The 21257-nt window shown below is 35.7% G+C and overlaps 2 protein-coding genes across 2 annotated transcripts in view; both read right to left on the bottom strand.

The window, feature by feature from the left end:
- Positions 1–1729: 1729 nt before the first annotated feature.
- On the bottom strand, positions 1730–12298 carry LOC109091539 (transmembrane protease serine 11E-like). Its single transcript, XM_042773289.1, has 10 exons — positions 11449–12298; positions 10020–10518; positions 8377–8472; positions 8171–8305; positions 7913–8087; positions 7659–7837; positions 6592–6687; positions 5244–5386; positions 3089–3244; positions 1730–2425 (listed from the first exon to the last, which is right to left on the bottom strand). The coding sequence occupies exons 1-10, from the start codon at positions 11491–11493 to the stop codon at positions 2375–2377; spliced, it is 1575 nt and encodes a 524-aa protein (XP_042629223.1). The 5' UTR covers positions 11494–12298; the 3' UTR covers positions 1730–2374.
- A 2451-nt stretch (positions 12299–14749) lies between these two features.
- LOC109051041 (D(2) dopamine receptor A-like) overlaps positions 14750–21257 on the bottom strand; it is a 30784-nt gene continuing 24276 nt past the window's right edge. Inside the window, exon 8 of the mRNA XM_042773288.1 lies at positions 14750–15334. Within this exon, the coding sequence (XP_042629222.1) occupies positions 15138–15334 (197 nt within the window). The 3' untranslated portion in view covers positions 14750–15137. The remainder of the gene's footprint in view (positions 15335–21257) is intronic.

Raw genomic sequence — 21257 nt, 5'->3', positions numbered from 1 at the left:
TTAGATAAAAAACTTATTTTTTATATTCCTTGTCAGAAAATATTAGGTGCAAAAACTCCAAATAGCGAGATTTAATAAAAAATTGTGAGAAATAAATCAGAATTGCGAGATATAAATCAGAATTGCGATATAAATTCAGAATTGCGAGATATAAATCAGAATTGCGATATAAATTCAGAATTGTGATATAAAAATCAGAATTGCGAGATATAAATCAGAATTGCGAGATATAAAATCAGAATTGTGATATAAATTCAGAATTGCGATATAAATTCAGAATTGCGAGATATAAATCAGAATTGCGAGATATAAATCAGAATTGCGATATAAATTCAGAATTGCGATATAAATCAGAATTGCGAGATATAAATTCAGAAATTGCGAGATATAAAATCAGAATTGTGATATAAATTCAGAATGGCGAGATATAAATCAGAATTGCGAGATATAAATCAGAATTGCGAGATATAAATCAGAATTGCAATATAAATTCAGAATTGCGAGATATAAATCAGAATTGCCAGATATAAAATCAGAATTGCGAGATATAAAATCAGAATTGTGATATAAATTTAGAATTGCGATATAAATTCAGAATTGGCAGATATAAATCAGAATTGCGATATAAATTCAGAATTGCGAGATATAAATCAGAATTGCGATATAAATTCAGAATTGCGATATAAATTCAGAATTGCGAGATATAAATCAGAATTGCGATATAAATTCAGAATTGCGAGATATAAATCAGAATTGCGATATAAATTCAGAATTGCGAGATATAAATCAGAATTGCGATATAAATTCAGAATTGCGAGATATAAATCAGAATTGCGATATAAATTCAGAATTGCGAGATATAAATCAGAATTGTGATATAAATTCAGAATTGCTATATAAAATCAGAATTGCGAGATATAAATCAGAATTGCGAGATATAAATCAGAATTGCGAGATATAAATCAGAATTGCGATATAAATTCAGAATTGCGATATAAATTCAGAATTGCCAGATATAAATCAGAATTGCGAGATATAAAATCAGAATTGTGATATAAATTTAGAATTGCGATATAAATTCAGAATTGGCAGATATAAATCAGAATTGCGAGATATAAAATCAGAATTGTGATATAAATTCAGAATGGCGAGATATAAATCAGAATTGCGAGATATAAAATCAGAATTGCGATATAAATTCAGAATTGCGAGATATAAATTCAGAATTGCGATATAAATCAGAATTGCGAGATATAAAATCAGAATTGCGATATAAATTCAGAATTGCGAGATATAAAATCAGAATTGCGATATAAATTCAGAATTGCCAGATATAAATCAGAATTGCGAGATATAAATTCAGAATTGTGATATAAATTCAGAATGGCGAGATATAAATCAGAATTGCGATATAAATTCAGAATTGCGAGATATAAATCAGAATTGTGATATAAAATCAGAATTGCGAGATATAAATCAGAATTGTGGATAAATTCAGATTTGCGAGATATAATTCAGAATTACGAGATACAAATCAGAATTAAGAGATATAAACTTCAAATCATGAAATATAAATCAGAATTGCGAGATATAAATTCAGAATTGCGAGATATAAATCAGAATTGTGAGATATAAATTCAGAATTGCGAGATATAAATCAGAATTGTGAGATATAAATTCAGAATTGCGAGATATAAATTCAGAATTGCGAGATATAAATCAGAATTGTGAAAAAGTCAAAATTTTGAGTTCATTGAGAAAAAAAGTCCAAATTGTGAGATTAAAAAGCTGCAGTAAAACTGTTCTTCCATTCATAACCATTCAGTAAATCACAGACAGACATCCCCATCTGAATGACCGCTCTGAACTCACCTGTGAAGATGTGTGTAAAGGTCATCACCCTCTAAACCTGTGATGCTGGTGATGTTCAACAACAATCCACGATCATAAAAGTTCAGAGTGCATAGAGTCACGTCAGCTCAGAAATATCAACAAGCCTCTGAGGGTCAATTACAAGAACACCACGCTCCTAGTGGGTTACCTAGCAACAACGGCACATGCCAATTAATATTCATGAGCTGTCTTGATGACTGCAGGACTCTGTCCAGAGTTTCAGATTCAGACTCAAACATGATGATGATGACCAGGATCAGAGACAGTCAGAGTGAATCAGCTGAATAAACCACATTCCATTCATCACTTTTATTGACGCCCTTCTCCAAGTGTACGTGACTCCAGTCACAGTCGGATCAAATCATCAAATCAGATTCTCTGCATGTAATGATCTTTTATTGCAGCCTATGTTACAAATGATATCCACTTGGAAGAGTAAGGCCTTGTACAATCTGTATAATAATAATTAATGACACTGTTTTCAAAAGGGATTTTTCTTTGTGGTGACCGTCGAGGACTCTTTGTTTTCATCCTGAAATAAAAGAAATGTTCATGGATTTTGGACTTGCATACATGCATAGTGACATACTGAAAAGAATGTTCTGCTTTCAGATTGAAGATGAGGTCCGTATAAAGAGTTCTGCACATATTTAATGAAAGTTATTATGCACTTTAAAAATGACAAGTTAGGTTAGGCTATTGTAATAATTTATTGTTGTTTTTCATTATTAGTTCATATTAACTAATGCAGTTAACTAATTGTTGTAAAATGTTACTTATATCAAGTCATTTTGTTGCATTTTATACAACACAGCTTTACAATATTAAACAGGAAAATAGTGTTGCAAAATTCATCAATTATAAAATGACTTCAATTTAATTTGTAAAGCAGCTATAAAAAGAAATAAAGTTCAGTTCAGTTTAATAGCTTTTCATCAATTAGAAGTTTGATTCGCTGTATGCATAATGCACTTTGGTTTAACTTTTGAAATGGTGAGTTTATGCCATGCTTTCCATTGATTATTATTATTATTAGAGTGCATCAGTATTATTATTATTATAGTGCATTAATGTAATTATTATTGTAGCTTGTTCTCGCAGATATGAGTTGACTGTGTTATCAGTCTGCGGATGTGGTGAACAGAGTTTAATCTGAAAGTGTAACACTCCTTGTGATGATGTGGTGTGTGTTTACACTGATGGTTTGATGCATCCACTGCAGCAGCGGAGTGATTCTGGTGTAAACACCGGGTTTATTCACTCGTCCACATCCTTCACCCCAACTCACCACACCAGCCAACCGCCAGCCGCCCGCCTCAGCCTGACACACCAGAGGACCCCCGCTGTCTCCCTGATCCACAACACCACCAGAAACACTGAGTGAGGAACACACACACACACACACATACACACACACACACTCTCACACACTCTCTCTCTCTCTTTCACACACACACACACACACACACACACACACACACACACACACACACACACACACACAAACATACACTCACACACTCTCTCTCTCTCTCACACACACACACATATACACTTTCTCTCTCACACACACACACACACACACACACACACACACACACACACACACAAACATACACTCACACACTCTCTCTCTCTCTCTCTCTCACACACACACTCTAACTCACTCACTCTCTCTCTCTCTCACACACACACACACACACACACACACACACAAACATACACTCACACACTCTCTCCCACTCTCTCTCTCTCACACACAAACAAACACACACACCCACTCACACACACACACACACATACACACACACTCACTCTCACACAATCACACTCACTCACACACACACATACACTCACACACATACACTCTCACACTCTCTCTCTCTCTCTCTCTCTCTCTCTCTCACACACACAAACACACACATATACACTCTATCTCACACACACACACTCTAACTCACTCACTCGCTCTCTCTCTCTCACACACACACACACACACACACACACACAAACATACACTCCCACACTCTCTCGCACTCTCTCTCTCTCACACACAAACACACACAAACAAACACACACACCCACTCACACACACATACACACACACTCACACACACACAGACACACAAACACACATTCACACAAACATTCACACACACACACACACCCACTCACACACACACACACACACTCACACACACACACACACACTCACACACACTAACACTTTAAATAAGCCTCCATTTATTAACATAAGTTAACATGAACTAACAATTAAAAATACTTCCAAAGCATTTACTCTTCGTAATGTCAATTTCAATACTTACTAATGCACTTAAAATCAAAGGTGTGTGTTAATATTGTTTAATGCATTTGCGCTAGCATTAACAAACAACACTTTTATTAGATTTACAAACACTATAACTAACATATTGCTCTTTGTTAATGAATTACATTTACAACTAACAATGAGCAGTTGTATTTTTATTAACTAAAGTTAAAGATCAGTGTTATTTTAATATACTTTCATAGTTTTTATTAACGTTTATTAGATTTTTACAAATATTTCCTGTTTTCGTATTAATTTTAAGTAAAGGTTAAGTCATTCTATTATATATATTTTTAAATATGTCTATATAAAAGTTTTAGCCTTTTTAGTTTTAGATATTTTAGTACGTAAACGAAACAAAATTAAGAAATAAAATAAGTTTACGCTTTTTATATTTTAAGTCAAAGTGTATTTTTTCAAGTAATTACATTTAACTTTTAATTATTTCTTACAATTATATATATGTGTGTGTGTGTGTGTGTGTGTGTGTGTGTATGTGCATGATTTTAGTTAATGATAATAACCCTGACAAAGTTTAATACTGCAACAAATGTATTGTTTATTGTTAATGTGACATAATAACCTTGCATTAACTAGCTTTAACTAAAGGGCCCTTCTTGTAAAGTGCTACCGAAATATTTCACAGAAAAAAGATAATTGTTTTTTTATTTTTTTAACCTTATATTTGTTAGTTTAATTTTCGCTCATGAGCTCCGCCTGAGCTCTCAAATCTCATCTATCTCAAATAACGCAGGTCAAGATGCATCAGATTTTACATCTCGACATCAAACATGCTGCGACGGGTCTCGATGACCCTGAATCTGAATCGAATGCAGCTGATAATGAGGTTTCAGAGGCGGGAGGATTGTTACAGGACCTCAGGAGACCTGAAATAATGACATTTTATAGTCTTTTATTTTACAAAGGAGAAAAAACAAAAGGTTTGGAGCGACATGAAGATGAGTAAATGATGACAGATGATCATTTTTAAGCAAACTGTCGCTTTAACAGATGTGAGTACCTGACAGGAGTCCACTCCTCCCTCCATAATGCCGGCGCAAAGCATTCTGGGAGTGAGCTGGGAGCCGTACACGTAGGGCTGAGAGCAGACGGCTTGATCGATCACCTGAACCAAAGCCTGTCTCAGGTGTGAGGACACAGAGCCTGTGAGACAATCAATTATTTGAATTATGCCTTTATAAAATTCCAATTTAGTTCTTCAGGCATTTCGACAGCCGTTCAGCGTGAGCACCAGTCCACTTTGGCACATTTTTGCTCCTTATGATTTTTTTCCTGTCGATACTGGAACGTGCATGAAGTACAAAGCCTAGCTTACCTAATAAATAATAGTTAAGCTTCAAATACATCGCGAGTGAGGAAACATTTGGATGTGTGCAGAATGAGAGAGGTACTTTACTTTCAGCTCCGCTTTAAATTAATTTGTTTATAGCTAGGTCTATATTATTATTATTATATCATATAGCCTACTGCAATTATATTATATTTACTCATTAGAAATGAATACATTATATTGTTCTGTTCTGAATACAGTTTGTTGCGGAGTAAGGGGAACTAAAATAGCATGTATGTTTATAATGTTGCTACATTATAACATTATGCTGTAGGCCTGCAGTATTATTTCTGAATGTAATAAAATTAATTCAACGTATACGCGACTTACGATCTGTTTATTTATTATTTTTCCTCTCAAAAACTATACATTTAGTGTGTTTTTTTAAACATGCAGCAAACGAAAGTAACCGATTAATCGGTTAAAAATTCTTATTATTGGTTAATAATTTTATATTAGTATACTTATGCTTGGCTTCCCGGATAGAAACAAAGTCTGGAAAAAATCTGGCTTCATTCTGCCGTTGTTGTTTATTTTCACAATCTTGATTGCAAGCGTTTGGGATTTTTTTATTCGTTAGATTCTGACAATTAAAACTAAAATCAGGCTCGTGGATTTATGACATCAATTACTTTCTTTGTTCAGAAACGGAAGTAACTTCAATTTTTTTTAGTAGCTATATACAGCAAAACTTCAGCACTTCCAGAAGGCTATTTTACGTCAGCACTGGAAACTCCGACGGCACGCAATCAATCGGCGAACACCCTATTCATATATAAAACTAGGCTATATGTTATTAAATTGAATATATAAAATTATCATCTTTGTGTTTTTGCCATTTTATTGACTGCATCTGTAAATTACGGTATCTGCACTACTAGTTTACATAATATAAATTCAGCATGCATTTTAAGAAAAGGTGGAGGTGAGGACTTATTGGCACAGTGGTTAACCATAAATATTAAAATTAGCACTTCATGCCCAAAAGGTTGTAAACGGTTCAGGAACACAGGCTCACCTCCTTCCCGTGTGTAACCCCAGCCCGTCACCCAGCAGGACGAACCAGGAGGGAAAGACTCTCTCAGACGGGGCAAACACACAGGTCTCACGCCGTCTAAACAACAGTCAACACATCTGCTCTCAGTTACAGAGGAGAACTCGGCATACGTTAACAAACCTGCCACCTAGTGTGACATTCAAGAGCGAATTCCTGATATTTAATGAGAAAGAATGTAGCATAGTACTTGATTTTATCCATCAAGAATGGATTGGAATGGCGAAACGCCTTTGTATTTCAATTAATATACAAATGAATATTGTTCAGAATAATGAGCACGATAAGGGCTGTTCATACAGAACACATCTTTAACCACTGAGCTCACGTCTTGTGTCTTTCGAAGCGTGCAGAAGTAAATAGAGTCGGTTTACATGGAATATATTTCCATGCATTTAAAGGAATAGATCACCCAAAAATGAACATTAGCTGTAAATGTGTTCACTCTCAGGTCATTCGAGATTAGGATGAGTTTGTTTCTTTATCAGATTTGTAGAAATGTAGCATTGCATCAGTGTCTCATCAATGGATGCTCTGCAGTGAATGGGTGCCGTCAGAATGAGAGTCCAAACAGCTGATAAAAACATCACAATAATCCACAGCACTCCAGTCCATCAGTTAACATCTGGAGAAGACAAAAGCTGAAACAAATCCAGCATTAAGATGTTTTTAACTTGTTTACAGCTGTTTAAACGGTGCTTGATCTGTGCAGATTTCTCTCCTGATTCAGACCAGAACTCTTTTTCACTGGAGGAAGTGTTATTATGGATTATGGACTCTATGTATTTTAGTTAAAAACATCTTAATGCGGTGCTTGATCTGTGCAGATTTCTCTCCTGATTCATTAACTGATGGACTGAAGTGCTGTGGATTATTGTGATGTTTTTATCAGACTCTCATTCTGACGGCACCCATTCACTGCAGAGCAAGTGACGCAATGCTACATTTCTCCAAATCTGATGAAGAAACAAACTCTTTCGAGTGTGAGTACTTCTCCTTTCTGCCTAATTAGTGTATCTGAGTGAACGCACCTCCCGTCTCCATCTCTGTCTGTGTGTGCAGCAGACACAAGTCGTAGTCGTTGTTGTCCTGTGAGAAAAGTGGGTGCTGGTGTATCTGTAGTATGAGGTAACGTTTGCCCTGAGATGCATCCGAGATGCTCACGGTATCAACCACCACGATCCAGTCTGACTCCAGCTTCATGCCATATCTGATAGAGGACACGGACACAGATATGAGCGGCGTGAGAATGCCCTGCACTCACCGTCTGTCGTCTCTTACTCACTGCATGAAGCAGTGGGCGGCGGTGATGACCCAGCGAGGGCTGACGATGGCTCCTCCACACACGTGTTTGCCCCGCCACTGTAAACTGGTCTGCCAACCCCACTGACCCTTCGCAGCCTCCTTACCGCCGACAATACGTGTCCCACGAGACCCAGCATTCATCGCCATCGAGCAATCTGAGCGACAAAGACCGAGTAAATCCAGTTCACTCGGACAAGAAGAGAGCATATCATCTTAAAATCAAGTATGCACAATATACCCGAGGGTATGCTGACGGTGTCATTGGCTGGATATTTGACTGAATAGAAGGGCGCGGGTGAGATGGTGCAGTTCTGCGAGCCACCAGCAGGGGGGTCAATGTCTCGCTCTTTGTTCGGGAAACTCACAAACTTCACTAAAGAGGAAAAGCAGTGTGTTATCCGTCTGGTTTATGAGTGCACCTGGTGCTACTGAGGGGATGTGTACCTATGACGGCGATGCAGACGGTGAGGATGATGAAGGTGGGGATGAGGGTCGTAATTAACGCCAGACGTGACGAACAGAGTCTGATCCCAGAGACATCTGTGAGGAAAAAACACAACAGTCTGGGAATTATAACATGAATAATCAATCAATCAATTAATCAATGTGTCTATCTATCTGTCCGTGCATCTGTCCATCTATCCATCAGTCCATGTAATTATCAATCTGTCCATCCATCTGTTCATCTTTTTTATCTATCCGTCCGTGCATCCATCCATTTATCTTTGTTCGTTTGTCCATCTATCCATCCGTCTGTCCATCCTTCTATTTATCTATCTGTCCTTGCATCTGTCCATCTATTTATCTATCATCTGTCCGTCTGTCCACCTATTTATCTATCTCTCCAATCATCTGTCCATCTATCTCTCCAATCATCTGTCCATCTATCTCTCCAATCATCTGTCCATCTATCTCTCCAATCATCTGTCCATCTATTTATCTATCATCTGTCCGTCTGTCCATCTTTTTATCTCTCTCTCCAATCATCTGTCCATCTATCTCTCCAATCATCTGTCCATCTATTTATCTATCATCTGTCTGTCTGTCCATCTTTTTATCTATCTGTCCATCTATTTATCTATCTGTCCATGCATCTGTCCATCTATTTATCTATCATCTGTCTGTCTGTCCATCTTTTTATCTATCTGTCCATCTATTTATCTATCATCTGTCTGTCTGTCCATCTTTTTATCTATCTGTCCATCTATTTATCTATCTGTCCATGCATCTGTCCATCTATCTCTCCAATCATCTGTCCATCTATTTATCTATCATCTGTCCGTCTGTCCACCTATTTATCTATCTCTCCAATCATCTGTCCATCTATCTCTCCAATCATCTGTCCATCTATCTCTCCAATCATCTGTCCATCTATTTATCTATCATCTGTCCGTCTGTCCATCTTTTTATCTCTCTCTCCAATCATCTGTCCATTTATCTAGCCATCCGTCTGTCCATCTATTTATCTATCTATTGTCTATCTGTCCATCTTTTTATCTATCTGTCCATCTATTTATCTATCTGTCCATGCATCTGTCCATCTATTTATCTATCATCTGTCTGTCTGTCCATCTTTTTATCTGTTTTTTCTTTTATTTATCTGTCATTTTTTTTTTCTTTTATTTATTTATCCATCCGTTTTTTCTTTTATTTATTTTTCTTATGTATCCATCTTTTTTTTCTTCTATTTTTTTTTCTTCTATTTATCTATCATCTGTCTGTCTGGCCATCTATTTATCTCTCTCTCCAATCATCTGTCCATCTTTTTATCTCTCTCCATCCATCAGGCCCTTTTTATGTATCTCTCCAATCATCTGTCCATCTATTTATCTATCCATCTGTCTGTCCATCCAGCTATTTATCTATCTCTCCATCCATCAGACCATCTTTTTATCTATCTGTCCAATCATCTGTCCATCTATTTATATATCTATCATCCATCTTTTTATCTCTCTCCATCCATCAGACCATCTTTGTATCTATCTGTCCATGCATCTGTCCATCTATTTACTTATCCGTCTGTCTGTCCATCCGCCCATCTATTTATTTATCCATCTATCCATCCATCCATCCATCCATCCCCTCACCTGTCTCATCTGTAGCAGGGGTTTTAGAGGCACTAGTGTCTGTGATCTCTTCTTCTCTGTCTGTGGTTTTAGGGTCGGTGAGGGCGCAGGAGTCTCTGTCAGGAGGGTTTAACAGATGTGGCATGAGTACTGACAGCGTGTACGGGGCCACTTCAGAGACTCCCAGCAGCTGGACACAACCAGCAGAGACCTGTGGATGCGCAGTCGCGTACAGCGTCACAGGACGGACAGGAAACGGCACGGAGGCACTTCCTGTTCCGTACAGAGGCAGCGCTGGCGGCTGAGGAGCCACGTCTGTGAGACTCTGAGAAATGGAGCTTTTCGATGCAGATCCAGGAATCAGGGTGAGCGGCGTGTCCATCATCACTGGAGCCGTGAGCAGAGGAAGAGCCGTGTTTAAGAGCAGGTCTGGAGGAGAGCCAGAGGAGGCGTGAGGGCATGATGGGAAGGTCTGCAGAGGCTCACGCTTGTCCTTTTCCAGGCTGATGTTATAGAAACCCTAAAGGTCAGAGGTCAGTTATCATCAGGCCTGGACAGACTCTATAGACTGTTTTTTTTATTGTTTTGAGCTGACACAATTATAGACTTAAATTAGTTAAAAAGGCTAACTGTTCTTGGTAACTAAAATATAAAATGAACACATGCACTGGGAGAATTTTTTGCATGATGGTCACTTGACTTTTTTTTAGTTTTGTTTTGTTAAAAATTATTTTGATAAGCAGTCAGTTTGGTTTTATATATATATATATATATATTTTATATATATATATATATATATATATATATATATAAAGGAAAAAGGATGCAATTACTAGCAACAAAAATTAATAAGTACTTAAAATAAATAAACAATATATCAGCAATCTAAGCAGTACTGCAAAAATAGTGATTGTTTTCAAACAGTTTCCCTGAACACTCCTCCATCTGCCATTGGTCAGTTAAACAGATAGTCCCGCCCCCAAACTCACCCCATTGGTTGAGATGATGGACCCTTTTCACAGATGCATTACCAGTTATTATCATCATAGATTTTGCAGCGTTATCTCTCAACATGTTTATTTTTTTTGTAGATTTTTAGATATGTTAATCTATTATGTTTAATTTTTTTGGAAAGTCACGGTAGCAATTGGCTTTCCATTTATTATTTTTTTTTTTTTTCCCTATGTTAATCTATGGCTACCAGCAACTGTTTGAGTGCCAACATTCTTCATAATATCTTCCTTTGTGTTCAACAGACATGAGGGCGAGTAAATAATGACAGCATTTTCGTTTTTGGGTGAACTATCCCTTTAAGCAAGATATGAAAAAGTATTTAATTCCACACTTGAGCTCTACATAGTGAATGTGCTACAGCTGCAAACTCACAGCGGCAGCTTCTTCAAGACGTTTTGATGAATTGTTACAAACACCTAGAGCCTATTGTTCTTACCTGAGCACAAGCCATCGTTTGTGTCTGCAGCGTCAGCTCATGCATTCAAAGACACAAGGCCATTCTTTTCTTCCGCCTCCAACAAAAGAAGACACTTGAATAACCAAAAAGTCCAAAAACCTGCGATGAATGTCAAGAGAAGAAGAGCCGAGGTGCAACGCGCTGCACACACCATCCGTTCAATCCGCCGAGATGCTCGGCCTGTTTCATTGTGCTTCACCTCGCCTGCGATCTTGTCCTTCGCTTCATCTATTTCAACAGCATTGCATGGGTTTGCATTGAGTCTAAAGCTTCAGCTGGAGTCTCGGGAAGTTTGTGAAGAGCAGTCCGGCTGTAACGGATAGGCTGATGAAAAATGCATGCTGATTGTTGTTCGACGGGGTCAGAGTTGATCGACTGAGAGTAAGATATACTGCGACCGACGGTTCACAAAACAACACGGAGCCAGTGACTCAGCACGAGGGTTAATGACTGCTGCGGGTCAAATATCATGCATTTAGCACTGTTGGCTGATTTGCACATTTGTAGAAAGACGTTCATGTATTTGATAAATGGTGACAGATATGAGGTGAGCTCACATGGAAAATGTGTGCAGTCTGTGTTTGTGCGGTTTGAGCTGTGAATCCTGTTTCACCCCAAGAGGGTTTTTACCTGCCGATCACATTACAGGATTGGACCGTGAGGTGCTGGAAGTGCAATCTGTAATGGGAGCAGTTAGATCAAAAACAAGATTAAAGCAACTCAGTTAAGACCTCAGATTACACTAACGGACGAGGGACGACTAACAAATAAGAAACCGGAGATTTAAAGTCCTCAGGCCGCTTTAAAAGGTCACAGCAGTCATTTTAGTCTTCATAGCAGGGTGTTATAGTTAACTAAAACCACAAAAAAAAAAAAAAAAAAATTGTTACTTAAAATAAATGTTAACTGAAATGAAAAAAAAAAAAAAAAAAAAAAAAAAAATATATATATATATATATATATATATTAAATAAAAAAATAATATAATAAATATATATATATATATTATTTCAGGTAGTTTCCAATGCAATATTTCTCGTTTTGATTTTGTTTATCCTAATATATTAAAATAACTGAAATAAAAACTAATAAATCTATCTAATTTTTTTTTTTATTATTTTTTTTATAGAAATATTTAAAAGAACAACAACTAATAAATAGAAAAAATATATAGAATTATTTAAAAGATTTAAAGTTAATAAGGAAAATAGAAAACAAAACAACAACAAAAAAGAATTAAAACGTAAAAAAATCTAATAAAATGAATAATAAAAACTATAATAGTATCTCAATGATATTAAATAATAGTGCAACATAGTGTTATTTCTGTATCACTGAGAGTTAACAAAAACTGAAACTAAAATTAAAACCATTAAAATTAAAAATTAAAAACGATTCTCATAAACTGAAGTAAATATATAAATAAATAGAAAATAAATAAATGTTTTCTTTTTATGGTTTTAGCTTTAGTTTACTGTAATTACCCTGCTACATATACTGTTAGTATTTTTTTTTCTTAATTAATTTTATTTATTTATTTATTTTAACATCCAGAAACCAATCATAATTTAGTTTCTCATGACCATTTTCTATCTTCTGGCTCGGTTTGAATCTAGTGAGCTGCCTAAGGAGGCAAAACCTGTTCTAAAAGCTAGGTGACATGATCATGCTACCTTCTAAGATATCTTATTTTTGGCCAAATTCAGCCAAAATGGATTTATTTTATTCACAAAATAAGTCCTGTAAGAGACAATGCATCTATAACGGTAAGGTTTTTAAATAATTGTGTTGTAGAGGACAAAAATCTCAGTGGACTTAATACTTACATCAATATTTATATCATGTTATTTACAGCATACAGTACAGATTCAGAGCTTCTGCATGACGTCACGTTAGATTGCGCTTTCTTAGAGATGCAAAATGCATTTGGTGAGCGTCAGTATATTTTACATCAAGATCATTACGAGCGATTCCGCTGAAACATTCAGTCCAAAACATGTTTAAATATTCAAAGGTGATTAAACTGGTTTGATTTTAGTGATTAAATTGGATTTTATAAACTAACTGTGTTTATTGTAGCTTTAAATTGCACACTTTATGACAGGAATAAATGGTCATTTTCAGCATGACTGACCTTCTCCGAGGATAAAAACATGATTTAAAGAAAGAGTTCATCAATAAATGATTAGTCTGTCATCATTTACTCACCCTCATGTCGTTCAAACCTGTATGACTTTCTTTCATCTGTGAAAAGCAAATGGAGATGTTTAGGAGAATGACTGAGCTTCTGTTTCGATACGATGAAAATGAAGTGATTTATACGGCCAAACTCCTAAAAGCACAAAAAACACCATTCATTTATTATAAAAAAATCTTACTTCTGAAGTCTTTAAAAAAACAAATATAAAAATGGCAATTGCAACTTTTTATCTCAGGATTCTGACAACGCGGAATTGCGAGACAAATTCAGAATTGGGTGATAAACGCAGAATTGCGATATATAAAGTCAAAATCGCAATTGTGAGATTAAAACCGAACTGCTATATAGACAGAATTGCAAGATATATTTATATTACACAGAATTACGAGACAAATGCAGAATTGCGATATAAATTAGAATTGCGAGATTTAAATTCAGAATTGCAAGACAATCACAGAATTGCGAGATATAAATCATAATCGCAAGATATAAATCATAATTGCGTGATATAAATTCAGAATTGCGAGATATAAATCAGAATTGCGAGATTTAAATTCAGAATTGCAATAAATAAAATTGGGTTGTATGATTTAGATATTGATGGTATGATTTATATTATAATGGTATGATTTAAGTATTGATTGAGTGATATAAATCATAATCGCAAGATATAAATCATAATCGCAAGATATAAATCAGAATTGCGAGATATAAATCATAATTGCAAGATATAAATCATAATTGCGTGATATAAATCATAATTGCGTGATATAAATCATAATCGCAAGATATAAATCAGAATTGTGATATAAATCAGAATTGCGCGATATAAATCATAATTGCGTGATATAATTGCGTGATATAAATCATAATTGCGTGATATAAATCAGAATTGTGATATAAATCAGAATTGTGATATAAATTCAGAATTGCGAGATATAAATCAGAATTGCGAGATATAAAACATAATTGCGTGATATAAATCAGAATTGCGAGATATAAAACATAATTGCGTGATATATAAATCATAATTGCGAGATATAAATCATAATTGCGTGATATAAATCATAATCGCAAGATATAAATCAGAATTGCATGATATAAATGCAGAATTGCGAGATATAAATCAGAATTGCGAGATGGAAACGAATAAACAGAATTCCAATTTGTAAACTCAGAATTTCAAGAAAGAAAGTCAGAATGTCCGTACATTTATGATCGCGTTCGATTAAAAGCATCACGATGCCGGCGTGTCCCCATGTGTTCCACAGAAGAACTAAAGGGGTTTGGATATGAGGGGAGCAAATGATGACAAGCTCATTTCTGGATACTTCTTTAGTGTCAGTACTGCAGAAAGAGTGACTAAACATCAGCCGCTCGCAACGGTTCCACAAACAAAGCCTTTTCACCGTGTCTCTCGATCGGCGTTATCTTACAAACGTCACAAGTGTCTCCTGTTCAGTGACTGTCAGCAGTGCAGGATTTTAATGAAGGCCTTGCGGAACTCGATGTTGAAGGTGGTGTAGATGACGGGGTTGACGGCGCTGTTGAGGTAACCCAGCCACGTGACGGCGCTGTAGAGCGACGGAGAGATGCAGCAGCTGCCGCAGTGAGCCTTCAGAACGTGCGTCAGGAAGAAAGGGAGCCAGCAGATGATGAAGACGCCTGCGGAGAACACAGCCATCACGGAGAGACGAACAACTTCAACAACATCCTCTGCATCTCTCAAGAGACGGCAAACTACACACTGAATCAAACATGAACATTTCAAGCAGAAAAACTGAGTAGTAGTTATTTTTGTGGTGGAAACAAAACAAAACTGCGAGATGTAAACTTAGATATCAGAGAAAAAAAAACAACGACTTCTGCATCTGAATGTCGCTTTGGATAAAAGCTAAATTAATGTAAAAGTGTTTGTAGGATTTACTTTTTTCAAACTATTTCTCTGCAATTTAATTCTAAAAAATCTAATTAAATAAAAATGTTGAATATAATTACAGCAATTAACACTGAATTAAATGTGAAATTTTTAAGTAGAAAGACTGAATGGTATTTATTTTTATGGCGGGGAAAAAAAACTGAATTGTGGGATGTAAACTCAGAATTCAGAGAAAAAAAATCTGAATTGCGAGACAAATTAGAAATAGCTAGAAAGAGTTTGTATCTCACAACCATGACTCTTTTCTCAGAATTTATCAGAATTATATCTCGAGATACAAACTAAATATGTTTGTAGGATTTATAGGAATATAGTTATAACAAAATATAATTAAATTAAAATTAAAAAAGAAAAATAAATTGTAAAGAAACAGCAGGTGACACTGAATTGAACTTGAATTTTTCAAGTAAAAAGATCGAAACTCAATTCAGAGAAAAAAGTCTAGATATAAACTAAGAATTGGATGAAAGAAGGTCAGAATTCTGAGCATATCTCGCAAATTCTGAATCGCTTTGGATAAAAGTGTCTGATAAATAAATAAATGCAAATTAATTTGTAGTATTTACTTTTACAATTTTTACTCAGAAATATAATTCAAAATATTAAATTAAATAAAAAAATAAAGAAACAGCAAGCAACATGTTTTATTAGTAGTATTTTATTCTAAAAGACTGCAATAATCTTGGTTTTATTTGCAACTTCGAAATATAATTTTTTACAGTGTAGGAGTGAAAAGGTGTCTATAAATAATAATGTATGTTTGTGCCGTGGTACGTCTATGATATATGAATATTACATGTGCATGTGATGAAGTGCTGTAGGAAATCCTGAATATCAGCACTCTTTGAACGCCGCTCATCCAATCAAATCAGAGGACCTGAATTATCTGTTGAATAATTAATATTTATAATTTCACACGTGCTGCTGCTTAAATATCAAGGCTGGAAGAACAAAGAGACATTTAATGACAGCATCTCTCGTGTTCAGCAGCGCGTGCAAGAACTACAAACCCACAGGAAATGCTTCTCGTCTCCAAATGAAGTCATAAACGCTGCTGCTTGCAGAAAAACACCACTTTCTGTGTCAAGATGAGATGTTTTAATGAGAATGTGGACTCAGATCTGGGTTATTGTTAACTAAAACTTTGTTAATTGAAATAAAGCTGAAATAAAGTAAAATTTCAATATTTGATGGAAAAACTTAAGCTTAATGAAATATATAATGACTGTCTTGAAAACTAACACTAACATTACTAACTGAAATTAAATAAAACTAAAAGTGAACTAAAACTAAAACATTTATAAAAAATAAATTACACAGCAATATTACCAACAATTAAATAAAATAAAAATGACAATATAAAAATAAAAGCTTATTCAAAATATTAATAAAATCTATAATAGTATATAAATAATCCTAAAATATCACAGACTCAGATCTCATTTTGGTCCACTTTTGCTGTGATGTGATTTCAGACTATTCTTTCACATAAGATTTTGCACCCTATTTCGCATTTTTATTAAAAGTAATATTTGTAATTTTTTTTTCCATTTTCATTTTAGGTAAAATTGTAGTAATTCTGTTGTGTTTTTTGTTGTTGTTATTTTTTGTTTTTTTTTTTTCTTCTTTTTTTATATGTCTAATATAAAATATAATATTAATATATAATATTTTCATTAAGTAAAATAAATGATTCAATTTTAAAAAATTCACTCAGAAATATGATTTTAATTTTTTTTTATTTAAAGATGTAATAAAATTAAAACAATAATAACTGCAAGAAATATAAACTAGGAATTGTGAGAAAGAAAGACAAAAAGTTTATATCACAATCCTGACTTGTGAGTTTATATCTAATAATTATTATAGTTTTTATGAATTTTTTTAATTTGTATACAAAATAATATTTTAAGCTTTTTCCCCAAAATTTGTATTTTCATCTTTAATTTTTCATTTTTCCAAGTTTCAGTAATTTTGTTGTGTTTTTCTTATTTTCATGCTTTTTTTATATGTCTAATTTAAGTTTTATTTTGAGTTATTTTAGTACATCAGATTAAACTACAAACCCAATTCCAAAAAAGTTGGGACACTGTACAAATTGTGAGTAAAAAAGGAATGGAATAATTTACAAATCTCAAAACTTATATTTTTTTACAATAGAATATTGATAACATATCAAAAATGTTGAAAGTGAGACATTTTGAAATGTCATGCCAAATATTGGCTCATTTTGGATTTCATGAGAGCTACACATTCCAAAAAAGTTGGGACAGGTAGCAATTAGGGATGGGCGATATGGGCTTAAAAATGTATCACGATAATTTCTGATATTTACTGCGATAACGATATCAATGACGCTAAATTTAGGGAATCCTGTTTTTTTTAGAGAAAGTATTATCTTTCCTAGTTTTAACCCAAAATAGGTGTTGTGAGCAGTACACACGACTATTTATTTCATAACTGGAAGCCGGGCGGACGCCCTCGCGCAGAAACCCCACATATGCACATAGAAGTAAATGCTCCAGGAAATCACTAATATGGACAGAGGTATCAGTGATCGCTGTAGCTGAATAAAACGCAGATAGAGAAATCTTGACTGAGGAAAACCTGAAGACAATAAACATGTGATTGCACAAAATATACATGGTCGTGTGTTCGTCAAGCAATCTTGGGTATTTTCCATAAGATAAAGTATTTTATAACGCAATGGTAATCGACATAGCCTTTATCACTGTATATATGCTATAAATAGTAGATTGATTTCTGCCTTATTCTGTGATACGAAACCACATCTGATCTCAAAAATAAGTTATTTGACACCTGTTATGAAGTTAATATCAGGGCTCCAAACAAAAAAATCGAGAGTAAGGAGCCATTGGCTCTATAAGAAAAAAACTTAGGAGCCAAATAATTTTTTTAGGTGCCACGAATAAACGTGTGTTTGTTTATTTTACGATTATTATTATTTATTTATTTACATTTTAACATGTTCATCATACTGTCCATGTGTTTGTCTCATCTTTCTTGACTTTATCAGCATTTTAATCCATCTTGTAGAGGACCTGGGGAACTAAGGTTCACTAAAGTGGGAAACTAGAAATGTCTTTTACCAGCTTGAAATCTACAGTCACAAAGAATTGTTCATTACACAGAATCTGTACCAGTATCAAGGAACAACACTTGGCCACTGAGTGTAGCTTGGGCTCCTCCTACATGAGACATTTCAGTTAGTTGTACTGTAGGATCTCTTATAAAATAGCCTACCTTTTGATGTTAATTCATGTTCACTATGTACCTATATTAGTAAGAGAAAGATTAAATGGGTTCACTTGCCCTTGAACTGAGGCGCTAAAGCGACCGCGCCCTGCCTGCGCATTAAGGAGCGCCAAAACTGGTATTGTTTGAATTTCGTTATGAATTCGGAATAAATTTTAAAGCTGGTACTTTTTATTAAAAAGTTTACAAAGCCACAGCGTTTTTTGCGATTACTGGACGGCAGTTGCACTTCAAATAATGAAGTTCACGCATTAAAAGAACACAGACCAAGATCTTGTTTAGAAGAAGACATATTAGTTATTTATTATAAACGAGAATTGTTAACGATATTGCCAATATCCACACAGCTGACAGCTTATTACCTGTTCTAGTTGGTTCAAGTTGTGCAACGAAATAGACGCTGTGTATTTTCTGCACTTTCGCTTCTTCCCGACTCCGTCATTTCTCTCTCTCGCTGCACACAGCGAGAGCTGCGTTTATCAGACTGTGTGCGTCAGCACTGATGTGCGGCAGAGATCAGGACTGTCTGAAACTCTCTTTTTCCACTAAAACTTTGATGCGCATCGTCTCAGTTTAATACGTGAACATAACAAAAGATTTGTTCGCAAAACAATTAGGAAAAAAGGCATTACATTCAAATGTTTAAGATATAAGATGTAAATATATACCCAGATAGCAATAACACTCGGGCTGATTCTGGCTGAAATGCGTCTCTGTCGGGTTTCAGTCTCGGCATCGGTGAGAAGATAATGGGGCCAGAGCCGCGCCGACTCTACAAAACACTTCTGGCTGACAGACGGCTTTTTTTTCCCTATGGGCCGATCTCGACTGAAAGCTGTTGTACACGCAGCAGGTCCACACTCGTGTGTAGTTTTGTGTGTATTAACCTTCGGCCTGAGTTTTATCACAGACGGGGCGCTGCTAGAATGATCCGCCTGAGAAAACTTTTTTAGCGTTAAATCCTGAGGAGCTTTCGGCGGGTAGTCGCCAGTGGCGACCTCAGCAAAACATCACTCGAAAATTAATATTTATGGTCGCAAATGCGACTGTTTTAGTCGCAGTTTGGAGTCCTGTAATATGGAGAAAAAGCACGTCAATAAATAATATCTTTGTTGGACAACAGGTTTGTAAACGACTCATACACATGTAAAACTATTGCACACGTGCTACTGTAGTACATTTACTCAAGGCTCAGACTGATTTTTGTCGCACTGTACAGCGTTATCCAAACCTGTTCCAGATTGTAGGAGGAGCTGCTCAATTTCACGTCCGCATTCCTTCACATCACTCCACACAGTCGCACACAGAAATGTGTCATCAACTAGACTTTTATCGTTATTATCGTGGGAAGACTAATTTTTATCGTGGGGAGAATCTTTACCGGTATATCGCAAACGATAAGATATCGCCCATCCCTAATAGCAATAAGAGGCCGGAAAAGTTAAATGTACATATAAGGAACAGCTGGAGGACCAATTTGCAACTTATTAGGTCAATTGGCAACATGATTGGGTATAAAAAGAGCCTCTCAGAGTGGCAGTGTCTCTCAGAAGTCAAGATGGGCAGAGGATCACCAATTCCCCCAATGCTGCGGGAAAAAAAAAAAATAGTTGAGCAATATCAGAATCAATCTCAGAGAAAAATGGCAAAGAGTTTGAAGTTATCATCATCTACAGTGCATAATATCATCCAAAGATTCAGAGAATCTGGAACAATCTCTGTGCGTAAGGGTCAAGGCCGGGAGGTCAAAGCGTCGAGACCGGGTCAAACGGGCCCTTAGACGGCACTGCATCACATACAGGAATGCTACTGTAATGGAAATCACAACATGGGCTCAGGAATACCTCCAGAAAACATTGTCGGTGAACACAATCCACCGTGGCATTCTCCGTTGCCGGCTAAAACTCTATAGGCCAGAAAAGAAGCCATATCTAAACATGATCCAGAAGCGCAGGTGTTTTCTCTGAGCCAAGGCTCATTTAAAATGGACTGTGGCAAAGTGGAAAAACTGTTTCTGTGGTCAGACGAATCAAAATTTGAAGTTCTTTTGGAAAACTGGGACACCATGTCATCCGGACTAAAGAGGACAAGGACAACCCAAGTTGTTATCAGCGCTTAGTTCAGAAGCATGCATCTCTGATGGTGTGGGGTTGCATGAGTGCGTGTGGCATGGGCAGCTTACACATCTGGAATGGCACCATCAATGCTGAAAGGTATATCCAAGTTCTAGAACAACATATGCTCCCATCCAGACCTCGTCTCTTTCAGGGAAGACCTTGCATTTTCCAACATGACAATGCCAGACCAGATACTGCATCAATTACAACATCATGGCTGTGTAGAAGAAGGATCCGGGTACTGAAATGGCCAAGC

This window comes from Cyprinus carpio, chromosome A16, assembly GCF_018340385.1.
Source record: "Cyprinus carpio isolate SPL01 chromosome A16, ASM1834038v1, whole genome shotgun sequence".
Classification (NCBI taxonomy): domain Eukaryota; kingdom Metazoa; phylum Chordata; class Actinopteri; order Cypriniformes; family Cyprinidae; genus Cyprinus; species Cyprinus carpio.
The sequence above is the reverse complement of the archived record's forward strand: the minus strand, read 5'-3'. Positions and strand labels throughout refer to the sequence as shown.